Genomic DNA, 27,922 nt, shown 5'->3' with positions numbered 1-27,922 from the left:
TACAGTTTCTCAGATTTAACACCAAATGCTGCCTTTTCCTGAGTATTTCAATTACATCTCTGTTTTTTGCAGACAAGGTGGCAAAGTTTCATCTAACTTTTGAAACCCTATTTGCCAGCTCTGCCTGCAAATGAGAGATTCTCAGAGTAACCAGATAATTTTCTGATATTAAGAAGTTATCATTCATCTTTTTGCTCTTAATTTACAGTTTCCATATCTAATTACAGAAGAATTAGTGAGAGAGGACAGACAAAAGAAGTTGCTATCTCCTTTGTCTTCTGGTATATAGATGTGCATCTTTGCATTCATCTTCTCCAAACTTCTTGCAAGAGAGGCTTCACAATGTCAGTTTTCCTGTAAAGCACCATGTAACATTCTCTGATGTCTTCCTTAAGATCAACATAATGCAACAAGTAGTGGTGTTTTTTTGTTTGTTTGTTTGTTTTTAACTATTTCTTCATGTGGGAAACAAAAATCTTGTTTTAAGTGACCTAAGATATAGACAAATAAAAGACTGTATGAATGCTACATGCTATTGCAACCAAGCAAAAATTTTACTGGGCTCCAGATAACTTATAAGGTGTTTTCTTTGTCTTGACATCAGTGATGTTGTCTACACATACACTGCACAAATGTGAGGCAAATAAAATGACTTATTTGTATAGACATATTGTGCATGCAGTTAATACATGCATAATGCAAATATGCTTATCCAGATAACACACAAGCATGTAAATATCTACATATGACATACTTATATTCCTGTCAGTGAACAAATCAGAAATCATGAGTTGCACCAAAATGTGCCTTTGTCTTCTAGTGGTCATATACCACTTGTTTCTGTAAAACACTGCTGTGCATGTTTGGTTGTTTCTTTTTTGGCAGGGAAATTAACATTAGATGAGATTTCTAATATACTCTTCTTTTTAAACTACATTCGCTATGGCATGGATCTTTTTTTACTTGGGGCTTAGTGAAGTATTTACTGGTGTAAACTAGAATTCTTGTCAGCTGTAGGGGTGTTTCATCCTGTTTTCCCATTTGCTTCCTAATTCCAGTGCCTGGTGGCTTTTTCTCTTTCCCTTTATTTCCACCTCCTGTTCATACTACCCATGCAACCGTGCTCAGTACTACACAATGTCCTCCCCTCAAAAACAAGCTCTTTTCCTTACCACAACTGACTTCGCAGAATGTGTTATCCTTCACACTGAAAAGGCTGAAGAAAAAAAATGTCTGTGTACCCAAAAATGACCTACACAGAAATTTTCAAAAAGGCGGATTGCAAAAAGAAGCACCATCCTTTCCCCCAGCTCCCCAGCTTTTCAGAGGTGGGGTTCCTCCTGCTCTGGCACTGGGGCTTGCTATTCCATCAACTAAAGTAGCAGCAACCTACAAAGATTGTGGCTGTTTCCCCCTTTTATCATTCTCTTTGTCAGCCTGATCAGTCCTCAATGGTAAATGTGCTGCTCTGTTGTGCACAGCCAGCGGCTTGCAATTTGCTCACTGTGTTTCATGAGACAGTTGTTTGTGGCTGTTTGGAACACATTTGCCTCTTTGGGGATTTATGCGCTAGTTGCAATGCCAACCTCCATAGTGATAGAGATTTCTTTCTAACTAAAATAGATAATTAGAAGCTGGTAATTATTGGTCAAGAATTATCAGAGTGAAAAAAATTAAGCTCTTCATAAATAGTTCTTGGCAATGTCATCTCTTTACATTATCTCATGCCTAACAGCACTTTACTCAGAGCACTTAAAAATTTACACTACTGCTGTCGAGCCTCATAATTTTATGTGGAATAACTCCTTTCCTGAGTTAAACACATCGAAACTCCCTCAGTTCTGATCTACTCTGTATGCCCGCATGTACAAAATCCTAGGGATTACGGCAACTCTTCAGTCTGTTGACACTGAATTGCATCAGATATGGTGGATGTAAAGGAATCAGTATAAGAAAATGTAATGTTTAGATTGTCTACTTAAAATAACAAGCAAAATAATAGGATGAGCAGTGGAGAGAATCAAACAGAACACAAACAATAGCATACACTCCTTCTGCACTCTCAGGTCAAATGCCAACTGCAAACTATGTGAGCAAAACAAAGGGATGCCAGAAAGCCTCCTTCTTTTCCACAAACACCCAGAAATAGAAATTTCTCAAAGAAAGCTGCTAAAAATGCTATGTATTCTGCTCAGAGAGGAAATCAAAAGCTAGAGAGCCACTGAAGAAATACAGTGTTTGCCAGTACTTCCTAAAACTGTATGGAACGTGCCTGGGTTTACATTTCTTCCTCTCAAATTCAGAAGCTGAGAAATTGTTTTACCAACAGATTTCAATAAACAAACCAACAAATATGTTTTCATTTGGCAATCACCCTCCTGATTCTCCAAACAAAAGTGCATACTCGTATCTAAGTCCAAAATAATGCTTAAATTGACAGTCTACTTAAAAGCACCAAAGGTTTGCCTCCTTTCAGCCCACAGGCATCTCCTAAGCCTGAATCAACCCATAGTTTAAGCAAACACGGGTGCTGCTTGGTAAAGCACACTGTCTAGATAAGTGAGGACGTATCTGGCAGCCAGAACTCTTGAACTTCCAGTTACTTCAATTCTTTTGCATCTTTGTCCTCATCCGTATAGTGAAAAAGGCTTATTGACTTATCCCATCACAAAGATAATGGACAGACTAGAAAAAAGACTGTGGAACAGTTTTATAATGGGAGGTTCTAAAAGTAATTATCATGTATTTACTGAGGAAAGCCACTCCTACAACACCTTTTTAACATATAACTTGTATAATAACAAATGTAAATTGTATTGTTGTCAAAGATATTTAAGGCACCTTATTGGATCATCTGCAGATTTTGTTTTCCATTAGGTGGCATGATCTCTCTCGTTGAACAGATTGAAACGTATAACAAAATCTGCAAAAATGCTGTATGCCCTCCTAACAAAGAAGAGTTAGAGGCTTTTTAAATAACCTCTAATCCCTCTTCCCCTGCTAAATGTCTAGTTGAGATTATATTTGATTAGACAAAAACACAAACATACACACAACCTAAAAATACCTACCCTCAGTGGAGCTATTTCAGCCAACAAAGTAATTCAGGTTGCCTTATTTAAAAGTCTAAGTTTCACACTGGGGTTTTACAAACATGTATTTGCCTTAGTGACCTTCCATAATGCATCCTGTCTATGTGAATCTCAGCAACATGAACTCAGTTTACATCCTGGGATCATGTTCAAGGGATGCAGTAACTAGATGGGCCAGTATCAACTTTGGGTCCCAAATCACTAAAATGTTGGTGAGCAGCATTAATTCCAAATAACTGAGCATGTATCTTTGGCAGTGGTTCTCATTCCTTTCTGAACAGAGTTTGGCAGATGACTTTCTGCTTCCTTGTTTGTTCTGTATTCTACCTGCTCCAGCCATCTTCCTCTGTCTCTAATCTCTCTCCTTTTATCTATCTATCTATCTATCTATCTATCTATCTATCTATCTATCTATCTATCTATCTATCTACCTATCTATTCATATTTTTCCTTCTTCTGGTTTGGTCTTTATTCCTTTTTTATAAGTTTTTTTTCTTTTTTCTTTAATAATTGTTATTTATGACTGCTAGGGTTTTTTGTTTTGTTTTGTTTTTTTGCTTTGTTTTGTTTTTTTAACTGTTTAATTGTTGTTGGGTTTTTTTTTCCTGTTAATTAACAGAAATTCCCTTCACTGTTCTTCTCCTTTTTCTTCTCTGCTCCTTTTCTCTTTTCTCCGAGTCATATGCAACTCATCATGTACGAAGACATTAATCTATACCCATCAATAACCATAACACAATAATGCTAACATTTTACTGAGAGAGGAAATAACAGTTCTTGAGACTGTGTGATGATGTCTGAAAAGAGCTTTATTACTCCTACATTTGATCTAGGGATTATCACACTCTGTGACTTTTAAAGTCGGCTTTCCTAGATTATCTTCCCTTTCCCTTGCATTTAAAGTTTCATAGGATCTTCCCCTCTCTTCCTGAAGCTTTCTCACTTTCCCTACCCTACAGGAGTGAATGTCGTAGTGGAAAAGCAGGGCAGCAAGACGTATTTGATAAGATACATGTAGAAAAGGAAGGGACAAAGGTGCTTAGGACTGCAGGATTTTTTTTGTTTAGGAAATATGCTGTGTCAACATGTCCGTATTCAGTTAAATGCTTCAACTAATTTCTCAGTCCACAAATTGAATGCATGTAGATATCTATGGATACATCCATGAGTTATGTATTATATAGATTCATATTGATATGTTTGAGCACATGTTTTCTGTATTATATAGGAATACTATAAACCTATCTACAGACACGCATAAACAAAGGCCAATTTTAAACAGCTTGATATCACCCCTTGAACCTTTCTCTCTAGACAGAACATGGTCTTGGAAAAAGGCTTGTGAACAACGATATAAATTAAAGGAGGGGTGAGGGGTAGTGAAATTAGAAAGATAGCAAAGGAAAAATCCAATTACTGGTGAAAAAGCTAACAGAACTGAAGATCAGAAATTATTTTTCCCTGTGCTTTGATTCTGAGGTCACATTCAAAATGCTTGGGAATGCTGATATTCCTTTCACCCCACCACAAAATCCCCTTGCATTTGCTTAATCGAGGCTACATCATTAGGAGCTGTGTGGTTTAGTCTGGCAGTGCAGATAAGAATCTTCCACTGAGCACAGATTACCGCAAGCATGACCAGCAAATCTCCCTGCATGTTTTGCAAGCTCCTTTATTTCACTGCAAGATTTTACATTAAGCACATTTAAATCTGTGTCACTATGGTTATGTCATGAAGCAATATAATGCATGATTAGATACAGCACAGCCAAAAACAATTAAATATATGTTTAAAGATTCTCTTTCTCATTCAGCCTCACCCATCTTTTAGAAATAACACATAGACAGTTAATCACTCATTTTAACAAAATGTCAGTCTGTTCAGAACTGCAGACCGAAGCTAACTTAACTGGATTTGTTCTGTTTCACTTAATCTCTCCTTTCTCTCATCCCATTCTGACTTTTTACAAAACACACCCAGAAAATAGAAGGAAAGAAAACTAAAGAAAATCTGACTATTTTGTGGGGAAAAACAAACGAACAGGGGTCCTATTCTGAACACACAATGCACATGGGAGGCAGGCAGCAAGTAGACACAACACTTTTCCATTCCATCATCACTCCTTACCCAAGGTGTCTGTATTCCCCACCATGTTTCAGTATTTCTGCATGCTACAATTAAGGACACGTCATACACTGCGTTCAAAAAAACCCAACAGAAACGGCAAGTTCTGTTGCTGGCAGCAAGGGACTTTTAAATTGCACATTACCGACCCAGATTGAACACTGAAGCAGTTCAGATTATCTCTTCCCCAAAGATACAAAACATCAAGGCTAAAGCTTAGTCCAACAGGCAAATCACTTCACTCATTTACAAAACCAGCTTGTCACCTGTGTTTATTCATTTTTTCTGAAAAGCATATAAAATGTTCATGCTCTAAATGTATTAAAACTTATTAATAATGTACTCAGAAAAAAAAAACAACAAGCGATTAAGTTGTGGCAGGTAATTTCTTTTAAAGCGTATCCAAGTTAATAGAACTCATGGAAGAAATATTTAAGCTGCCTTCCATGAAAAAGAAACCCCAAAACTAGCATCATGCTAAGCATTTTGAAGTTATACAATGATGAAAAAACAACATTAAATTATCTTCTGTTAAATATGCATTTACTGGCTTGTATACCACATAGTTTTGTTCGCATTTTGCATGTTTTTTTTTATTATGAAAGCAAGAAAAAAAATAGCTTAAAGGAAACAGGAGCAAAAAAAAATCAACTGTATCCATCTTTTTCTTGAAATGTGGAATTTGGAAAACACTAAAAACAAACTAAGACAACCCTGTCAGTGTTATCTTATTAGCGGGCAAATGATGTGCTTGATAAATTTAATTGGCTGATAGAACTCTTAGTGCTATTGCTGAGTGGTTACCAAATTGAAAACATTATGGGTAATCCTAGGGGAATAAGCAAATAATAACAAAATATGAATATCAAAGAAAAAGCCGCTTTTGTTTTTTTCCTAATTTACAACTGTAACAGCCTTGTAAACATCAGGCTAGGCTTGGGTTAGGAATCCTAGAAGGTTTTTAAAGTATTCTTGTATCTTAAAGAGCAGATTCCATTCGTGAATGGTGTGATTCCTTATTTTTTTTTCCATATAAGTGATAGTATTTAATTGTATGAGGATACACTACAGTTTTTTTTTCCAGACAGTTCAAACCCAACAAACAATACTATTTTATGGCCATTTGAGTTATTTATGTTTCCTAACGACAAAAACTCACCAGTTTTGATTTTGGTACCGAGGTGCTTGAGAAGCACACAGTAGTGTCATTACCATAATAACTTCTGAAATTAAAACCTGTCTAAAACTCTATGGAAAGCTAACATCCAGTTCATTAACCATTCCTGTTAGTTTGTTTTCAATAATGCAAAAATGATTAGAAGTTTAATTTGCTAATCACCTGTGTTTTGACTGGCAGTGGATATATAATTCTCTGCAGAAGTCTAAACTAGCCCTTGCAGAAAATAAAACATGCTAATGCTTTATCAAGTCTAATAATATGAATAAAAAAATCAATCATGCCTAGGTTAATCATTGATGGACGTACAATTAATTTCTCCTTAACTCTGTTTAATTTTAGAGGCAATGATGATCACGAGTAAGAGAAATAGCTATCTGTCTTTGAGAAGTTTTAGCGCTTCACTTACCAATCATGTGGTTTGCAACATGAACTTGGATATCCCATTCGTTGTAGAAAACCATCTGACATTTGATGCACTGGTAGGTCTTCTTCTAAAGAAATAAGGGTAGATAAAATTTACTAAAACATACAGTTGGAACCATTTCATTATAACTCAAAATGCTGAGTTCAAAGTGGTCATTTAAAGCTCTCCAGCAGTGTTTTTATTAAGGCTTAATTATTAATATTAAATAATAACGCTGCAGTTCTGTAGCACCTTTTATGAGTTTCTTGAAACTCCATAGAGGCTGGGTTGTTGTGTTGGTTCCTTTTATTTCTTTTTTTCATCTTTCTAATTCCATGGAGAGAGCAGTAACGCTAAAACACCACTGTCATATTCACGGGAGGTAAAACGTGATGAGAATATGTGGGATGTGATCAAGACAACACTGAAATCAATCTGAATCCTTCATTTTATATCAATGAAATAGGCCCACTACAGAACTGGGATGAAGCTAGGAAGAAAACAGAGATCAGAAACCTGCATCCCCCTCAGTCTCAGCTAGGTTGCAGAATCACCTCTGCACAAACATTTTAAATGGTCCATTGGGTTGCCATCCTTCAAAGAAGAAAAAGTCCTTATTAGTGTGGACATATGGTTACTGTTTTCAGGCAGTAGTTTCTATATCTATTGGTAAACCTGTACTAAAAGTAGTGCTTTATTCAGCTCTCTGGCTGAAAACCAGCCAGAGAGCAACCCTTCTAGCCGCATTAGATTGGGCCTGACTTACTTAAAATTCAAATGTATACGATGTATGTAAATCAAATTTCATTATAAACAAATAAATGTACTTTGCTTTCTTTGGTACACAGAAGTCTTTTCCATTGTACCTTTGTATCTTCCAAAATATTGTTGTTACACTTTTCTGCAAGGTATAATACTTGTGCATGATGATATAGATTAGGCAGTAACACCCTAGAAACCAGACTTTATTTTCTCTTATTACTTTTCTGACCAGAAGTTGACCAGAAATTTTATATCACAAGAAACATCTTTAGAAGTGAAAACTATGAGTATACTGAAAAGTAAAACTTCCCTTTTTCATTTTAGAGACTTTAAATCTGCAGTTCTAGGCATCTAATGAGACAAGTCAGATCCATAAAATTATTCGACTGCATAATTGTAATATCAGGGACTGCATTTCCAAAGTAACAGTCCTGGAGAGCTCAACTGTCATTTTGAAGATGCAGAGAAGGCAAGGTAAGCCCTGAAGTGCTGCATCAAGCTAGTTATTCAGGAGACATGCATCTTTCTGTACAGCCACAGACACCTTGGCTACACTAGCAAAAAGCAAGAAAAAAAAGAAAAAAAAAAAAGAAAAAAGGAAAAAGCATATAATTTTTTAAAGAACATAAAGTTACAAAAACCTGGCATAGATGTACTAAATTACAGGTTTCATACATATTTGCTGGGGAAGAATAGGGATAACATGCATTAAAAACGGAGTCTATTTTGTATACATTGAACTTCTGTTATACAGCTGATATCATCTGCTGTATTTTTTTTTTAATCTTCCTTTTTTCTTTCTTCTTCTTTTTATTTTCCTTCCCAGATTCTAAGCATTAATAAAGAATTGTTGGATTTCTTATTGGCACCTAAAATTAGATGTTATGTCCCAGACAGAGTGCTCATTCATTAAGCATCTTTCCACTACAAGCCCTTAGAAAGGAACATACAGGCTTTTTCAACATATGTCATTTTTTTTCTTACCAAGAAGTTAACTGTAAAACTAGCGACTAATCAAAGTCAGCCCTGAAATTAAATGTTCCTGTGGGCTTCTCTTTACAAATCTCCTCTCGCCTTCATACAGAGAGGCTATTTTAATTTTCTTCATGACAGTAACGAAATGCATCGCGTCTCTTCTCAGTGGAAACACTCATAAGCCTTTTCAGCTCTTCCTCATCTAAACCAGCTCAAGTTTCCTGAAATGTAACCAAATTAAATCCTTACCTAGACAAATAAAATCAATGGGCACCCACAAAACAAATCTGCTTTGACTTAATTTTACAGTCACAAACTGTACAACCTGCTGTAAAAAACAAATACAAGACTTTTCTCCTTTTCAGGTGTGATCACACTGGTAACACTGGTAGAAATTCAGATGCAGTCCGAGGTCTTCCTATTATATGTCGGTAAATTTAACCTTACAGCACTACATCTAGATCTATCAAAGACCTCTAAATAATGACAATCATGATCAAAGATTTATTATGCTAAGCTCTTCACGAGGTGCTTTTTGATGCTGACATAAAGAACAACAATATTGCATAAATAACAATCACTCTCCCTTTTTTAAAAAACATTGTTTCCCTTTAGAACTAGTTAGAAAATATTTCTTACTCCCTGATGACTGGCACTATATATTGTTTATTAGCATACCCCTAGCATTATTCCTGATATGTGACTTTGTTCAAAAACAAAGAAACATAAACTTAATGGCTGGTCTTTTCTCTTGTTAGCACAGTAACGCAGAGTGCACGTCAAGATTTGTTGGAAAATTATGACTGATGTACATAATGGCAAAACATACAAAGGCTGGATTTTTTTGAAGTCTCATGCCAAAAAATAAACTCATCTGACGACAACCAAAAATAATAATTTACTTGCACTTCTAGCCTCTTCACAACCATCTGACACATTTGGAGAATCGCACAGAGGGTTTCTTTTTATCATGAAGAAAAGAATGTTTCTGTGACTGCTCCTTGATCAAAACCTAGTTCTTTTTTGTTTCCAAACATATTCTAAAATGTTGACATCAACTTTTATTAGCTTGACACACTCACCTCAAAGTGTCTAAGATTGTTCCTGGTTAAGTTTTGATTTTAAAAGCAAACTCAGTAAATTCCATTTACTCTTAGATTTTCAAAGTGATCAAACCCAGTCATTTTCACACCATGTTGAACAAAAACCACATACTTATTTCCATATGTTTCACATTCTAAAGAAGCTCTTTTTAGCAAGTTACATCTTAGTCTCACAGGCTTTGTCAGACCAGCAGCACTTGTGACTGCTCACACGGGCTCCTGGATCCTGCTGTGCATCATGGATGGCCCCAGCTCCCTACCAAAGTGAGACTCAGGGGAGACCAACCCCTCCTCACTCTGTGTTCCCACAAAGGGGAAACCTGGGGGGGGAATAAGACAGAAAGGAGCCTTGGAGTACGGCAGCTCCATCTCCCTTGCCAGGCAAGAAGCCTTGCTGTGCCAGCATAGCATCGCATAGAAATAAAATTGGGTCATGACTGAAGGAGCCATCCGACTCTCTAAATTGTCTGCAACCCTTTGCAAGGCAGAATGCAACGAAAGCTGTGACAGTCGTCCTTGCCTGGCCTTGCTGCAGCTGTTTGCAGCACCAGATCCCCAGCAGAGCTCCCTGCCCCTCTGCCCAAGTTACTGAGGGAAGGCCCAGCAGGAGGAGCAGGCACCCAGGCCTTGCTGCTCCATCTCACTGCTCAGGGCATTTCAACTCCACATGATGATGAAGGGTGGACAGCTCAGGGCACTTAACATCCTAACCTGCCACTGCAGCAACTGCTGGAGGACGCCCGTCAGCCTTCTGCCAGAGACAAACGTACCAGTACTCTCATTCTCCTCTCCAAGCACAAAAACAAACTGTCACACATTAACTGTTAGACTAATGTCATACCAGCAATGGCGGGCCACAGAAGAACCAGGCCAGAACATTTCTGTATGTACTGGCACTGGGCAGCACCAATAAGAAACCAGGAGCAGCTATAGTGTGCTAGACTGTGCCTTGCTGCTACATTTCCAAAGATTTGTTCCAGAGAAGAATGATGCACGGATTATCACATGGAATTCTGAAAATGTCTGAATGCTTTCTTTTAATTTCTTACATCATCGTAGCCTCACCTTCCCATAAAATAAACACAACTCCTCAATAAACACAACTCCTCACAATCATTCACAAACCCCCTCCTGTCAAGAAACCAACCGACAATTCATTTCCTACATGCTGAGCACAAATCTGAGACCCAAGTCACAGCTGGGGCCGTTCAAAACTGTCCTAGAAGAACAACTGCTTGGACTAAGTGACTCACATAAGTTAGGGCCATCCAAAATTGTCACAGAAGAACAACTGCTTGGACTCGATGACTCACACAAGCATTGGCAGCCACATTGCCTCTTGCATTCTTGTTCTTTTTCATTACTGATTTCAGAGCTGATTTAAAGCCTTCCAGCATGCAAAGCTTCTCTGTGACTACATTTAATGAGCTTCAGATAGGGCCTTCAATCCACGCAGAGCATATGCATGTGTCTCTCTAACCTTTTGAATAATTAATATCACCTAGACCTTTAATTATTGTCCTGATCCTCACTTGTCACTTTGCAGTTTTCAGAATTTCCTTACTATAAAGGTCCTCAGAGTGTCCATGTCATGTCAAAATAGGCTCTGCTGCCTTTGTAAGTGGCCCTAGAACGTGGTCTTTCAATTGGTACTTCAATTTCATCCACAGTTCTATTTGCTTTTAAAAACAAAAACTCTGCTTTTTAAAAGTCAGACAACTAACAAACAACTAATCCTCTACTAGAGGATTCATAGTTCTATTCAGGTCCTTCTATGTAGCCTTCTGTGTCCTGTGACTCTCAGATACCCATACATTCTTTTTTTTCCTCTTCCTATTTCTGAATCTTATTGAATTACTTGAGAATGAACTGCATATGCTTTATATTTGCTCATGCTCCACCTCCTTGTCAGAGCCATTTAGGATTTTATCACGTGCCTATTTTGTTCTGACATTTCCCCAGTTTTGTACTACCACTGAATTTCATCACTTCACTACTTATTCTTTCTTCCAGGCTACTGATACACTGAATAAATTCAGCAAAATCCATGCAAGCAGTGACTCTCAAGGTTTTCCATTACTCACACCCCTCCAACCTTAACTGCCTCAACTCACAAGACTCCAACGCTATCCACTTCAGGTAAGCGTTCCTTTTCTTTTTTAAGTCAAAGTAGCTCCTCCTATGCCACATGTATCAGCCCAACAAATTAGTCCTTCGTGCAATACTCTTTCAAAAGCTTTGCTAAGATCTTGGTAAATGTTTACATTCTTTAGCAAAAAATTTAGACATGATCCTCCCTTTCTGAATCATTACTTCCTATCCTCAGAGAAATACAAAATCTCTGAGAGTTCTTCTGTCACTACTTTCTCTCCTCACAGTCTAAATCAAATGCACAAACCCATAACTTCATGCGTGATCCTTATATCCCCTTTTGAGTATAGACTTGCAGGCATCCCAAAATTATTCTGTACTACATCCAGACCTCTCCCGCATATAATAGTCTCTAGCACTGAAAATGGCTTTGATGTGTACCTGTTCATCTAACAACAACCTCCCATTTATAACCAGATACATTGCTTACACCTGTGATGCCCGGCAAGGGGGATTTTTAAGGCTTTTCCCACTTTGTTTCAGCACTGAATGATGGCATGGATCAATAACACAGCCAAGTCAACTTGCAACTGCTGAAAAAGAGTAGCCCTGCACCTCCCAAATCCTCTGATCTCCCCATCCCAGACTAATCATTTTCTCCCACGTTTCCTCACATTAAATCCAGATTGGAATGAATTCCACCTGCTAAACTAACAGAAAGGTAATCTGACAGGAGAAAGCGAATAGCTTCCATGTTTGTGCTCCCAACAGATCATTAGCAAAAGGAAGTTAAAACTTGCACGCTAACTACAGCAACTTGCGGGTGCTGACTCCTAATGCCGCCAGCTGATTTTTTACATTATTATTTCATTAAGCGTTAGCTGCGTGCTCGGCCCTGCGTGAGGCACAAGAGCAACCACGGTCCCAGCCTATTTGTCCATTTAGCCATTTTTCATCATAACTCAGATTATTTTTGACAGTACCTTAATTGAGGATTTCTTTTCTATCTTCCTGGATGCTTACTTTGTCAACCTTAAGCTCTAAAAGAACTAAGCATATGTTAGACAGTTTCACCGCATAGTTAGCTATTTATCTTGCTTATGGGCCACTGTCAGCTTGCATTTTTTCTGAACTAATTGCTAACTCTTCTCATTGCTAATACAACACCCTTTAAGTAGTAATTCCTGATTGTCATTAAAAACACGTTTATAACAATTTTGTGATTTTTTTCTGTTTTGCTTTTTTGTTTATTGGGGTCTTAAGTATAGTGGGATCTGAGTGCACATGTCTAGAGAGAAAAGACAATCAACTCTATATGAAGAAAAACAATAAATGGAGAAAAACAATTATTTTGAAATTCCTTTCACAGCAGTTACTCATTGCTTTAGTACACAAAGTTCTATCAGTTCTTGTTTCTCTACTTGAAGCCTTACAGTTGCTGCCCTGTCTTCCAGCTTTGTGTTCTGGATGCTGCATTTAATCATAGCTGTCTTCAGTGTCTTTTAGTTACAAACCTTTTCTTCTCCTAGCTGAAGAAGTGCAGTAGCTCACAATGTCTCACATCCCTATACAGAAAACACATCTTGCAACGTATTCAAATTGCATCTCTTCCCTTCAAGTTCTCTAATCTTTAGCTCTCTACGTGTCTTTGAAAATCATGTATCTGACAGAAAAGGGACTCTAAAACTGGCACCATGTGTCTGTGTATTTATTTCCTCTTGATTGCTTTATATCAGGTTTACATAGTTTATAAGTACAAATAGCTGTAAGTACCATGAATTTCATTTGGGATCTGGAAAACAAATATGCTTCTTTCTGATTTTCTATCCTAGGGCCTGATCCAGGGTGAGACTGGGCCTCAAAACATTGCAAGCACACGTGCTGAGCAGTTCTCAGGAATCTGGAGCTTGCTGTGTGACTGAACTTCTTGTCACAGACTCACAGAATTGCAGGAGTTGGAAAAGACCTCAAGAAATTGCTGAGTCCAACCCCCCTGCTAAAGTAAGTACCCTACAATAGGCCCCACAGGTCAGCATTCCTCCCTCTTTCTGTCTCCTTACACTGAGCTTAAAATCAAATAAGAGACAGCCAAAAGCCAAGAGAGAGAACTGTAAACCCATCAAGAGGCATGCTAGCATTCCGAATCTCAATCTCAGAGCAGCTACATGGCTATGGACGTTAAGGGGATACTACAACAGAGACTGCGCTGATAATTTTGCAGATGATGTGGCATCAAAGCACAAGCAGCAGAGCATGACTTGGCAGGTCTGAGATGCAAAAAGCTGATATTCTGAGTAGGCTGATGGATTGCTGGTGGGCTTTTTCAAGTCTCGTTCTTTTTTCCCTTTGTTTTTTCTTATTTTAAAAAGGCATACTGAGACAGACTGCCATTCAATAAAGCCACTACTTTCTTCACCAACAATCAGCAACAGATGTAGACCAATAAAATTAATAGTTTGCAAGTACGCACAAGAGAATACTCTTTTGTCTCTTTTCACCATCACAAATTTTGTAAAAGCTCTCTGGATTTTAACAGAAAGGCAAAACTGGGGGCCTTTTATACACCTCATTTTGTTTATTTAATTTGAACATTAAAAACACTTTTCTCCCACTCTATGGAAAATTAATGACAATTAATTTCAGTCTCTAAAGCGACACTCGGGACATTTTTCTTTGCCTTACTTGTCCACTTTCAACTCAACCGTTATTCCTGAAGAATTCTGGGCTATTACTTACGAGGATAATTCTGTCCTACTGAACAGTTGTGCTCAAAAATATGCAGCATTAATATTAATGTACAAACAGAAATATATTACTCATACATAATATATAAGAAATTAATTTTCATTGAAATATCAGGAGAAGGATTAAACCCCTTAGATCCTTCTCCTGCAATTAGCTCTGCACTTGAGCAAGTCAATGGGACTTCACAAGTGAAGGCTTCTTATGAAGCCAAGGGGACTTCACAAGACTGGAACTATACAAAAGCTTATGTCTTGCCTATACTATAAAATATTCCTGTAACTGAATTCCACAATCATACTGCTGTGATTACAGCACCACCCTGTATGGATACTGTTAGGCCACATCAATGTTAACAAATATACCAGTAGCATCTGAGCAGGCATACAGCTGCTGACATTGCAGTGATGCCTGACTGCACGCCCAGTCGGCAAACCTCAGCAGGGGCAGCAGAGATGCCCAAGGAAGTGGTGTACCAGCAAAACAAGCGTGCTGCTGAGTCAGTCTTCATCGCTGCCCACAACCGTTTGTGTCTGGCAGTTTTTCCTGTGAAGACATAGAATCATAGAATCATAGAATCATAGAATTACCCAGGTTGGAAAAGACCTTGAAGATCATCAAGTCCAACCACAGCCTAACCAGTACCCTAACTCTAAAATCCCTCTGCTAAATCATATCCCTGAGTACCACATCCAAACGGCTCTTAAACACATCCAGGGATGGCGATTCAACCACCTCCCTGGGGAGCTCATTCCAGTACCTAACCACCCCTTCTGTAAATAAGTTCTTCCCAATATCCAACCTGAACTTGCCCCGGCGCAACTTGAGGCCATTTCCCCCTGTCCCGTCACTTGTCACTAGTGAGAAGAGACCTGCCCCACTCTCACTGTAAGAACCCTTCAGGTACTGGAAGAGCGCGATAAGGTCTCCCCTCAGCCTCCCCTTCCCCAGACTAAACAGCCCCAGCCTCCCCAGCCTCTCCCCGTAAGGCTGATTCTCCAAGCCCCCCATGAGCCTCGCTGTCCCCCTCCGGACCCGCTCCAGTACCACCATGCCCCTCCCGCGCCGAGGTGCCCAAAACTGGACACAGCACCCGAGGTGAGGCCTCACCAATGCTGAGTACAGGGGCAGGATGACTCCCCTAGTCCTGCTCACCACATACTTGCTTTCCTCTAAAGGAACTACAGGAACCTCCTTCAGTTCTCTCTGTCCTATTTTATAATCTCTTACTTTCATATTACTTGTTAAAATCCCAATAGTTCCTCTTAGATATATTCTGTAACAAGCTCATGGTCTTCCATCTACCATACTCCAACAGACAAAAGAGATCACAGGACTTACTTCAGAAACAGAATACTGTATGTCTAGGCTTGCCTAGACCACCATTCTATGGACTGTGAAATTGTGAAGAAGGGATTAGAAGAAAATAGAAGTAAGGCTAAGAGAAGGCATTCATGAAAATCATCAGGTGTTGCAAACGTTCCCTTATTAGGCCTGCAAAAGAAGGCCCAAGCAGCAGGACAGAATCAACTGTTTGTCAGGGAAAGCTGTAAGAGTGGCAAGTGCAGTCAGCCACATTCCTAGAGTTTGGCACCAAACCTACTTCAGCCATCAGAACAGAAGCCAAGAGGACTTTTGTGGAAGTGGAAATGAAGGTGGAAAAAGGAAATTTGGAAGCTTGGAATCTCAGATCATTCTCTGTTGGTGAACCATTCTGTTTCCCCTCAGGAAAAACAGAAGGGAAGAGGAGGCCTTCTAGACATAAAAAGCCATTAGGTGTGCCTTTCTGCATAGAGTGTTGAATCTGGACAACAGGCAAGACTTTCCTATGCAGGATACCAAAATAGTGGAAGCATGACCAAACAGGACAAACAGTCTCTTTCTCTCCTACCTTCCACCTTTCTTTTGGGTGTACAAGCAGCAACCAACTTTTAATGACTGCATTTCTAAGAGGCTGCATTTTCAAGGGTCTTTTCAAAGGCCTTTCACAGGCATTATAAATGATCAATGAATGCATGTGAGGCCTTCACTTTGATGAACTTTTTTCTCCATTGAAAACTGCAAGCTGTGGTTGTTTTCTTTGATTTGCCCATTGTTACTGGTAGGACTATACTGAGATGCCCCACTTTTTCATTCCCTGACTTCTAAAGTCTATCCTATCAAAAAAGGTTTAGCCACCAAGAGAGGACAAGGTAACACAGCTGTGCATCTGGTAAGCGGGACAAAAGCACTCTGGAAACCACAGAATCAGTGTGGCTGAGGTTGGAAGGGATTTCTGGAGGCCATTTTGGACTAGTGTTTAGGCAGCAACACCCAGACTCCAAAATCTCTTCTGGGCAGCCTGTGCCACTGTTCCCCTCATGGAACCCCCTGTATTTCAATTTGTGCCCACCAACACCTGCCTTGATGTGCTCCATGGCAACAACTAATGTTAGCAGGGCAAACATTTCTGCTGTCACGTCTACAGCTGTATTTTATACAGTAATTTGTAAAAGAATGCAGTAAACAGAATAAATGGAAGATGAGACTGGAAAAAAAAGGATGCAAAGATATGGAACAACCAATCAGGCATAAGATCAGTCACCAGTCTTCACAGAGATATAGGTCAAACAAGAGGACTCTCCAAGATGCCACCTATTAGGTGGTTCATTTATGTTAATTTTGTATAGCTTTATGGAACAAGCAGTACTGGGGATGCAAATTCATTTTAAATTAACTGTTAGCCATTTTATGTTTCTGATGACAGAGTGGCAAATTTGGCTGTCATGTTTGGTGTGTGAGATAAATCGTACACACATTACACATAATAGCTTTATTGAGCAGTCATTAAAAAACAAACAAATAGCACTTCTCAAAACATTCACAGTCAGTTATGAAGTTACTGTGCGATCACCACAAAGAGAGGATTGTGGTTTCTTATAGCTTCATTTCTCGTGGCTGATTGACTTCTGCAGAGAAACCAGGTACGAACTTCAGTTAAAGCCATCTTCCTTGTTTGTATCTCTAAAAGGCTTCTTTATTTTCTGGTTTCCATTGCCTACGCTGGGTCACTTTTCTTCACAAAAGTTGTAAAAACTCTACAGACTTGAATATTGCTGCTCAGCTATAATGTTTTTGTTGAGATTGGGCAAGAATAGTTCAAAAATTGGAGGGGGAAGAGAGAGAACTTTCTAGAAGTATGCAAAGAGACAAAAAGAGACATATGCTGATTTCCTACGTCTTGTTCCCAAAGATCATCAGGCCAGAATAAAAGAAGTTTATTGTGGTTTCTACATGATTTTGAGGTCACTCATCACTGTTGATTTTCCACTGACATTGTGAGGAAGGGAAACTGTGATGTTACCCTGGTCACTTGGCTGGCAGGTACATGAACGAGAAAAGTCCCATGAAAACAGTGGGCTGCCCAGATGATCTGCAGGAGCATGCATCTTAGGGCAGTGTGTCTCATACAACTTTGTTGAAGCTTTATGAGACATAAATACATTTACATATGCCCTCTCTAGAGTTGCTTAATATCTTCATCTATTTTCCTGTGCCCCTCTCCTGTTAGTCTGCTTTTCTTCAATCAGGCACACCTTCTGCTGCCTTGTTCTGTGGAAATCTTGGCTTGGAATTCTTGTAAAGTTTGGAAAACATGTTATCCTTTCTTCCTTTGATGCAAAGTTTTCCAGAGGTGTGAAGAATTTCTCAGCTGAAGCATCTGACAAACAACATGACAGACAGCATTAGATTTTAATGATTAGTGGACAGGAAACTAAAAAAAAAACTTACTACTGTTTAGCAGCTCCCAATTAACATAAGGAGTTCCTTTCACAAACTGGTGAGTGCGGTAAGGTGGGAAATTTGACTTCAGTAGGATTAATAGCGACAGGACAATAAATAACACTATCCTTGTTAAACACAGAGGAGTCTGTCTGATAGATCACTACTGAAAGTGTGAGGACAAAGAGAAGATGTGTGCTGTCTTGTCAGCCACTCCATGGCAGTGGTACTACCAGAAATTAGAGAATATGGTAATGTGAAGCTGGCCTTCTATGTCTAGAAAAACAGAGTAGCCCTTACTAAAAATACATATGGCTACTTATTACCTTTGTGAAAACAATGTCACAATGATGCTAAAAGGGAAAGCTGTATTCTTAGTGAGCTCATTCTAAAACTCCAGAAAGCAGAAAATATGTTTGCCTCAGATTACTCCCACAAACTCTTTCAAATACAAATCTTTGCACCAGCAACAAGCCTTCCTTACCTTTTTCCATCCCTGAATCCAAAATCCAAAAAGCCAAATCACCGGATTCACTGATAGGAAACCCAGTGTTTACATTACAAGTCTACATGCTTATCCATAAAAATCCTGTAGTTCAAATGATCAGCTTGGATTATTGATGAGGAGGGTTATTTTAATTTCTTTATGTATTTCAATTAAATGCATAAGTATTGATTTCAGTGCATTTCTTCAGTTAAAAGAACAGTGATTTATGTTGCTAAAATGCAGTTGCTTGCTCTGCCAAAAGCATGCATTTGGGAACATTTCTTGGGTTGCTTAGACTTTCCTCTCTTCTTTCCACCTCTGACTGCCAGTACCTACTGTTGAAACAAACCAACTACTTCAAAAGGCAGTTTCTGTTGTGTCTCTGTGAGTTTGGCAGTCTTGGGAAATGGAGGGGAGGAACACTAAGAAAGGTAGATTCAATGCCCGTGAATAAAGGAGAGGGGGGGAAAAAAAAGTGAAACAGTACACCTACCTGAATGCCATTCGTGCTTCCAGGGATACTGTTTCAAGATTCATCTGAGGTCAGGTATGTTGAGATTCAGGGAGCCAGCAGCTCTTCGGCACCTGAATTCTGTGACTCCTGTTTCCATGAGCTCATTGTCAGCCAGCACCTTTATGGTTCCTCCCAGAATGGTGCTGTGATGTGCTTGGTGCTCCTTGCTGGGGACATGTCCACCCTGGCATTCAGCTCTATGCAACCACAATGGGACAGAGCATCCCCAGATTCTAACCGCAGTTCTTCAGCTGGCTTCATCATTGCTAGTTCTTTTATCCTTTGTTCACAACTTTGATTCTCTGCTACAGTGAATTTCTGTAAGTCTTTTGCAACACCTACATAAACATCTTTATTCCTGCAGAAATTTGGCAGTGTGCTTGCACTGCCCCTTCTCAGGACCAAAAAACCCAGAATGTCCTTGTATTATTAATGAAGGACTGTCTGCATTGCCACAGGTAATACAGTATTCTCAAGAGCTTCACATTCATGGAAAAAAGTGATACATAACTTAAGCTACTTACAGAAGCAATTATGCTTGCTGAGCATCTACTCTGGATGTTACTAACAGGACACCACAGAATCATGGAATCATAGAATGGCCTGATGGTTGAAAAGGACCACGATGATCATCCAGTTTCAACCCCCCTGCTGTGTGCCCGGTTGCCAACCACCAGACCAGGCTGCCCAGAGACACATCCAGCCTGCCCTTTGAATGCCTCCAGAGATGGGGCATCCACAGCCTCCATGGGCAACCTGTTCCAGTGAGTCACCATCACCACCCTCTGTGTGAAAAAATTCCTCTTAATCTCTAACCTAAACCTCCTCTGTCTCAGTTTAAGACCAATCCCTTTGTCCTATCACAGTCCACCCTTGTAAACAGGGTTTATATGCTCCCTTTTTATATGCTCCCTTCAAGTACTGGAAGGCCACAATGAGGTCTCCCTGGAGCCTTCTCTTCTCCGAGCTAAGCAAGCCCAGTTCCCTCAACCTTTCCTCATAAGAGAGGTGCTCCAGCCCTCTGATCATCTCAGTGTCCCTCCTCTGGACCTGCTCTAAAAGCTCCATGTCCTTCCTGTGCTGAGGGCCCAGGCCTGGACACAGTACTCAAACTAAGCACAGTGGCTCACACTGGCACCAGATCAGCTGTTGGCATAAAGTCCACTCCCTCCTCCCCTGCCTGCTAAGCAATTAGCAGTATAATTATTATTGAACTGTTATGCTGCTATGGTTCTGCGTGTACAGAAGTTGTGAAGTTTAAAAAGAAAAGGCACACATTTCTACTGAGTCAGCAGTTCTCTCATTAGGCACATGGAAACGCAGTGAAGAAGAGAAAAAGGAGCAGAGCTGCACATCTTGTCTTGAACATCACTTTTCAACCTTCTAGTGCTTCACAGAACATGTATCATAATTAAGCATGGCAACACACTTTCAGAAACTATCAAAATTCTTCTCTCAGTAAGTGAAATGAAGCAGAGATGTTCAAGAAGATTTGCCCGAGCTGCCAAAGCACATGAGTGATACAGAAATAACCTCTGTCTAGTTCTCAGTTCACTATCATATCATACCTTGTTCTTCACTCTTAAACATCAAGTATCACCAAGATTATTATTCTAGCCTAACAACACACTTGCAATAATTTAGGATTTTTACAAGAAATCTACAGCCTGAATTCAGCATCTCATTAAACTCAGAGAATAAATTGGGGATTTACTAATTTAAAAGCTCTTTCAATAGCTATCTATCCACAGTCCAATTGTTCAAGTGTCTAAAGACAATGGTACAATCACACCCTATCATATTATTTTGTACAGACTAAAAAGGAAAGTGTTCGAGCTCAAGCATAAGAACACTTGGCCAAGAAGCCAGAAAGCATATGTTTAGTGCTATCTTTTCTCTTAAAGAGATATCTTCTAGCACTCCTAGCACAGTAACATTTTAATTGAGTAACAAAGGGTATTGAGCACTGTTAATTGTCTGATAACCACTTTATATTTTTCTTGCTTCTTAGTTGAGCTATTATTTACTTGAAGCTTGAAATCTCAAGCCAACAACTATAAGTAATGCAAATGAAACCTTCACTCCTTAATGTAATGATTTTTTGTTGTTGTTGTAGAAAATTTCTTCAAAATAGCACGTTTAAGTAGCCTTCTTCACTGCCTCATTCAATTCAACAAATATTATTCCAGTGCAGGAGCAAAGCCACTTACTAAGAAGTTTTAGGAATCTGATTTGTTTTTCCTGGTTGTGTTATGTGCATTCATACGTTATACGTATTCATTTCTCTCAGCCTGGATAACAAATCTATGGTGTTGAACATCTTTGCATTACCACTGTGAATTTTGATTCTCGTTGCTATAACGCTTGCGTCACTACAATTCAAAATCATATCTGTTAGAAAATTAAATTATCTTTCATGATTTTATAAACATGCATTTATAGTTTCCAGAAGTACTAATGCTTTATCAGGAACTTGATAGCTTTTTCCCTCCCATGAGAAAAGAATCTGAAAGTCTAGGTTATATATGTGAAGACAGAACCACAGGCACTGGAAAATCAGTTTAAGAGCTCTGAATGGAGGCAGAAGGCAAACAGTGATTCGAAAGCATGCAAATGCTACTCCAAAATCTTGCTGTAGTTTAAAAGGCTTTTTCATCTTACATACATTTCTAAGATAAAAACTGAAAAGAGAAAGACAAGAAACATGAGGCCAATCAGGAGATATAAGAACCCTGATATATCTGATCCAAGTACAAGAAGATCCCCTGAGGACACTGAAGGTAACTGACCTTGTATCACTGCAGAGAATGCCTAAATCTCATTTTCCTTAGTTTACAAGCAAGAGAAAGTCAAATTGGCAACACGTTATCTTGTTAACTGTCTTAACATGTATGATTCTGTTCATGCTTGAGGTAGCAAGAGCTGGCTTCCAAAATGACTGGGAAGAGAGATATCAAGTAGTCTTTTGGGAAAAGATGAAAGAAAACAGTATGACTGTGAATCTATCAAAAATGTGTAGCTGGTCATTCAGTGGTTCCTACTCAGCAGTAATACTATAGGACCATCAATGAACTAAAAGTACAATAACGGGGGCCACTCCTTCTCTCTGTTTTTTGAAAAGGTTTTCCTTAGACTTGCAGTTCTCAATCTAACAAACCATTCCTTCCATTAACTGCACGTCACATCCCATTCCCCAGGTGTCACCCATCACCCTTTCAGTTTGCACATTGGAGATGCAGGTATGGAGTCATTCTCTGGTGAATGCATCCTGACTGCTATTACACTTTCATCTCCCAGCTGGAGTGTTCCTCTTGGTAACACACTAGGTCCTGTGCTGCTTCAGTGGCCTCCTCCCAGCTATGTTCTCAGTGGCTTCACACTTACCTCTTAGACCACGCACCCTTATGTATCACACCTTGTTCTCTCTGCCTCCCCCCTGCCTTCCAGTTTGCACATGTCTACTGGGTGACAGGCTAAGAGATTTCTTGCCCAACAGATGGGCTCACAAACAGGGAGTGATGAAAGTGACGGAAGAGCAGCTCTATAACCACAGGGTATCCATATGCATTCACAGTGATGGGTTACAACACGCTTGCACCATTACAGGTTATAAGCTTTCTCAAAACAAAAGCTATTATTTCTTTTAATTCGTGTGCACTGTGTTTTAAGGCTTCCTGAACTATAATAGCTTATTATGCAAAACACCATGCCTAAAATACTAACTCTCGGTCATTCTATTGCTAATGTTTCTGAAGATCAGAGATAAAACAGTTTCCCTGAAGTCAGTAAATGACTCCCCTACCTTCCCTCTCTACTCCCCATACAACCATTATTCCTTGGTCACTCAAGTCTGAGAAAGCAGATGAGATCTTTTAAGAGTTTGACCCTTTGTTTTTGCCTGAAATGTAGACTTATTTTCTAAGTTACACTGCATGAAAGGGATCTCATTCATCAGGCACTAGTTGCATCAGCAATATCAAAATCTGCTCATCAGGAATGGAAAGAAAAGTAAAACAAGGAACTGCATCTGAAGGATGCATTTCCCAGTTTACCTTAGGCTAGCGTTGTACTTCTACTTAATCCAAATATGCTGTAAGTGAGAAAATCAATGTCTACAACACAATTTGCAAAGAAAAAAACCCACCGCAGTTTGTTGTTCACAAATATTTTTTAAAAATCTACCCCTTATGCCAGCATTTTGGCTCACTGCGTTCCACTCCTCTGTCATTAATGCTCCCTGCCGTAAGCACAACTCCTAGCTGGGGATTCCAACGCATTAACAGAGCTAGGGTAAGATTCCAGATCTCAGTTGTGCTGGCATGAAGATAGGTCTCCTCAGTGATACAGAAGACAATATCCTAGGGAGACTGGAATTAGTCCTATTCCGCACAATTCAATCCAAGATGTAAGACTTATCAAGAAGCAAGTAATTACTAGCTAATGGCTACGGATGGAAATGTAACATGGTTCAGACTAAGAATTTCATGACAAGTGACAAGACGACTTGAAAAAAGGGGGATTTTTTCCAAAAGGATGGAAGGTGTCAAGAGCAAAATAAAAAGGGTTACCTCTTCAGTTTGGGAGGGGCTGATTCTGGGCATTGGAGATACTTGTGGTGTTTTCAGCTGTGTACTGTTGCTGTCTGGAACAAGCTCTCTGTGGATTGACTGAATATGGTTTTGGAGTTCACTTTCTGATTCAAATTTAACATTGCAACTAGAACATCGAGTCTTCAGTCCCCCTGCCTTGCTTTTGTTCTCAATAGAACTCAAGTTCTCATTTTGGCCCATGCCTTGTCTGTTACTGCTTGAAGGGATGTTGACACTTGGACTACCACTTTTACTGAGATTAACACAGCTAGCACACAGACCATATGGCAGACCATTGATGTCAAGTTTCACTAAATCCTGTTTTGAACGAAATTCCTTCAGGCAAGAAGCACACTTGTACAGTTTCTGGAGATGCTGTGTGCGCCCTGTGGACTGCACGGCAGAACCATTTCCAGTTTTCTGCATGTGGAATGTGCCGTGGATTTTCAGTTCCAACGTGGAGGTCACAGTCTGCATGCACACCACGCAGCGGAACCCTGTCAAAGAGTTCCTCAAGTCAGGGTGCATCTGGCAATGCTCTAGAAATTCCTCCTCACTCTGGAGAGGCATCTTGCAAATCCTGCAGTTTCCGGTGTCCAGGCTCTTACTATGTGTGACTTTATGTTCAGTAAGAGTCAGAAGAGACGGAAACCGCTCGCCACAGATTGGGCACATGTAATGTTTCACTGGTCCCAAGTGTGTCTGCATGTGTTCTCGGAGCCCGTTTTCAGAGAAGAATGTTCGAGAACACACATTACACTTGTAATTCCCTTTAATGAGTTCAGCCTTTTTCTTCACTATGGCACTTTCTCCAGGTCGAATGTTGTGGTCTCGAAGCTGGTGGTTTTGCAGGAGAGTCTCCATGGTGTAAGCTGCTCCACAAATGTCACAGCCATACATAGGCTCAGATGTGTCCACATCCTCTTCGCTGCCATCGTGGCTGTTATGGGACTCCTGGCTATTTGTCAACAAGGTCTGGAGCTCCACTTCCTCCTTCTGAACCTGCTCAGATGCTCCATTTGTTCCGCAGTTTGGAGTTTTTGTTTCAAAAACACAATGTTTTTCCCTTAGGTGCTTTTCCAGCAGGATGATGGCATGGAAAGCCTTGCTGCAGAACTTGCAGTTGTACTTCTTGCTGTGCGTAGTAATATGGCACTGCAGCTCCACCTCTGTACCAAAGGACTCACCACAGAAGATGCACTTGTGAACTTTGCCTTGGTTCTCCAAGTGGTTGTGTTTAACATGAAGTTGCAGGTCAGTCTCATTGCGGAAATCCCAGTTGCAAGACGTGCATCTATATACCTTCTTTTCATTGCTGTGCTTCACAGCCAAGTGTAGCTGGATAGAGACTTTGGAGTCAAAAACCTCTTGGCACAAGGTACAGCGGAAGAATACAAATGTATGCATGTCTAGTAGGTGCTTCTGCAAGTCATCCACAGAAGTAAACTGCTTGTCACAGCTTTCACAGATGTAGTAGGTTGAGGTGATCATAAAATGAATTGTAACATGCTTCAGCAGAGACTCCTGATTTGGAAATTCCTTGTTGCACTGAGGGCAGGTCAGTTTTGGCAGGACAGTATCAAGATGTGTTTTTAAATGAGTCTGAAAACCATCCAAGGAAGTATACTTAGCACCGCACTGATTACAAATATATTCACCTGCAGGACGAGGAGGAGCACCTCCAACTGCCTGCATCATTTTTAAAGAGGTCTGCTCAATCGTTACAGGAGATAAGGGACTCATGGCTCTGGATTTTTTTCCATTGTGAATGTAATTCAGCGCCAAAGGAATGTTCTTATGGTTCTCCTTGATATGCTTGTTCAGTTTAAGAACACTATTAAATATTGGAGAATTTGTACAGTAAGAACAAGAATACACTTCCACTACTGGATCTTTTGGGGTTCCGAGCACAGGGGAACCAAAACGGGAACTGCTAAGATCACAATGGACTTGTCTAATATGCTCTTCCAGAGAAGAATCTGTAAGAAACCCCATGTAGCAATGGGGACAAAAGAATGCATTACTGTCCTTAGCAGCAGGGTTGGCAAATCCATGAGAACATCGGATATGTTCCTGAAGTGTGTTGAGGTCATTGAACACTTCAGAGCAGAAGTTGCACTGGTACACCATGGCAGGCATGGTGGAAACAATCAGCCCTGGGTCTGGAGCTTCATGGACTTGCTTAAGATGTTCATTCAGATTATAGAGAGATGGCAATACCTCCAAGCAATACTGGCAGATATGGGCTTGTTCGGGTTTATCTAAATGCATAGTTTTCAGGTGTATCTGCAAAACTGCGAGGCTGGAAAATAACTGTTTGTTGCAGTAAATGCAGCTATAGGTAACTTTTGCCTGTTTACTTGAAGGACCAGTGATATCTGGCACTTGCTGAGCTGCCCGCTTTCTTCCACGGCCTTTTGGTATAGGGGGAGCTGTTTCCACCATCGTTGAACTATCCACGGAGAGATTGGAATCTGGAGTGGTACTTGAGACTGAGGTGTAGCCAACAGTTACCAGTGATGGGCTGTTGCTGTGGTTGCATGATTCTGGCTGCTGGTGACTGTCCATGTGGCTGTACAGCTCTTCCACAGTGTGAAAGCTCTCAGAGCAAATGCTGCACGAATTCTTCTTCTCACCATTATGAGCCTGCTCCATGTGATTCACCAGAGACGTTTCCTCTACAAAGAGTTCGTGACAATAAACACACTGAAGAGCAGATCGGTCTTCATTAGGAGAACACTCAGGGTGACATTCCGCAATGTGCTTCTGAAGATCTTCAGGAAAATCAAATCCTTCTTCACACTGACTGCACTTCTGAGTGTCCTTCATTTTCCAGTCCTCCATCCGGGAAGCAGACTGAGAGCCATCCTTGTTCCTCTCGTGAACCTGCATGTGGCCGTGCAGCGAACTAGAAGACAGGAATCCACGTCTACAAATGGCACATTTATATGGCTTGTTGGACGTATGAGTCTTTAAGTGAATTTTAAGATGGTCACTCCTTGAGAATGCTGCATCACACTCACTGCAGTGATACTTCTTGTCTCCCGTATGAAGCTTTATGTGGCGGTCCCTGCTTCGTTTGTGTTTGAAGAGACGACTGCAATACGTGCATTTGAAAGGGAGTTTGTCACTGTGACTTTGCTCGTGGTGCTTTAAGTAGCTGAGGCGGCTGAACGATTTGTCACAAAACTGGCACTGATAGGGCAACCCTGGGCCTCCTTCCTCTTCACCAAAATCACAACCTTCTCCATGGCTCGGGGAAGTCTGGTCCTTGCTGGAAGGAGATGATGCTGGCCATGAGCAAGTGGGGTCATCCTCAACATCCACTCCATCTGAAATGAAAAAGAAACATGTCCACGAGCTTAATCCCTACATGTCAAAGGAGATAAAAGACACACACAAACAACACAGACCTGCTACTCCTAAAGAGATAAAACACATTAAACTCAGACTAGGATATTTCTTAAACCTGTATCAAACAGCTTCAAGACCACATTTATTTTTATCAGACTGTAAAACATTAAAAGTTATTAAGTAGTTCTGTGCCTATATTACCCTTTTATTGCTTTTTTATCATTTTTTTCTCAGTTGCAGGATATGTATTACACACTGACACATTTATTAAAATGCAGATTTTAATATACTTAATGTTTCTTTTGTATCCATTGGAAAATGATTTGCATATTATGTGAGCATCTGAAGAGTCAAAGGAAAGGGGAAAATATTACAGGAATGATTTAAAATTAATATAGTCAACCCACATTTCTAATATTTAATAAATAAAAAAAAATCCCTCTGCTTTGTCTCAACACTTTTTTTCCCATTGAAGTTGATTTTGAATGTAAACTACTAATGAGAGAGACTTGGGTGTTATTCTAAACACTAATACGAAAAATTACAAGGAAGGAACAGGACAACAGTATAAATGGTAACGTTTTCTCTAATGAAGTGCAACCAGATTTCTCCAGTAACTATGCAATTCAGTTCCTGAAAGCTGTCAGCTAGATCATCAAATGTTCAAAACAAACTAACAAACCAACAGCCAAGATGATGGAAAATTAGAAAGTCCCACAGGGTCAAATGTGAACAGCATTTTT

The 27,922-nt window shown here is 39.8% G+C and overlaps 1 protein-coding gene across 6 annotated transcripts in view; it reads right to left on the bottom strand.

Annotated features, from left to right (window-relative positions):
- The window catches only part of ZNF521 (zinc finger protein 521), a 236,405-nt gene that overhangs the window by 112,915 nt on the left and 95,568 nt on the right, over positions 1-27,922 (bottom strand). For all 6 annotated transcript variants that reach the window (XM_072329989.1, XM_072329990.1, XM_072329994.1 and 3 more), the window contains 2 exons: positions 23,805-27,157; positions 6,804-6,888 (listed from right to left, as the gene is read on the bottom strand). In XM_072329989.1, coding sequence (XP_072186090.1) covers positions 6,804-6,888; positions 23,805-27,157 — 3,438 coding nt within the window. The remainder of the gene's footprint in view (positions 1-6,803; positions 6,889-23,804; positions 27,158-27,922) is intronic.

Source organism: Excalfactoria chinensis, chromosome 2 (genome assembly GCF_039878825.1).
Source record: "Excalfactoria chinensis isolate bCotChi1 chromosome 2, bCotChi1.hap2, whole genome shotgun sequence".
NCBI classification, from domain to species: Eukaryota; Metazoa; Chordata; class Aves; order Galliformes; family Phasianidae; genus Excalfactoria; species Excalfactoria chinensis.
Note: the sequence above shows the minus strand (reverse complement) of the source record. Positions and strands in the feature narration are given on the sequence as shown.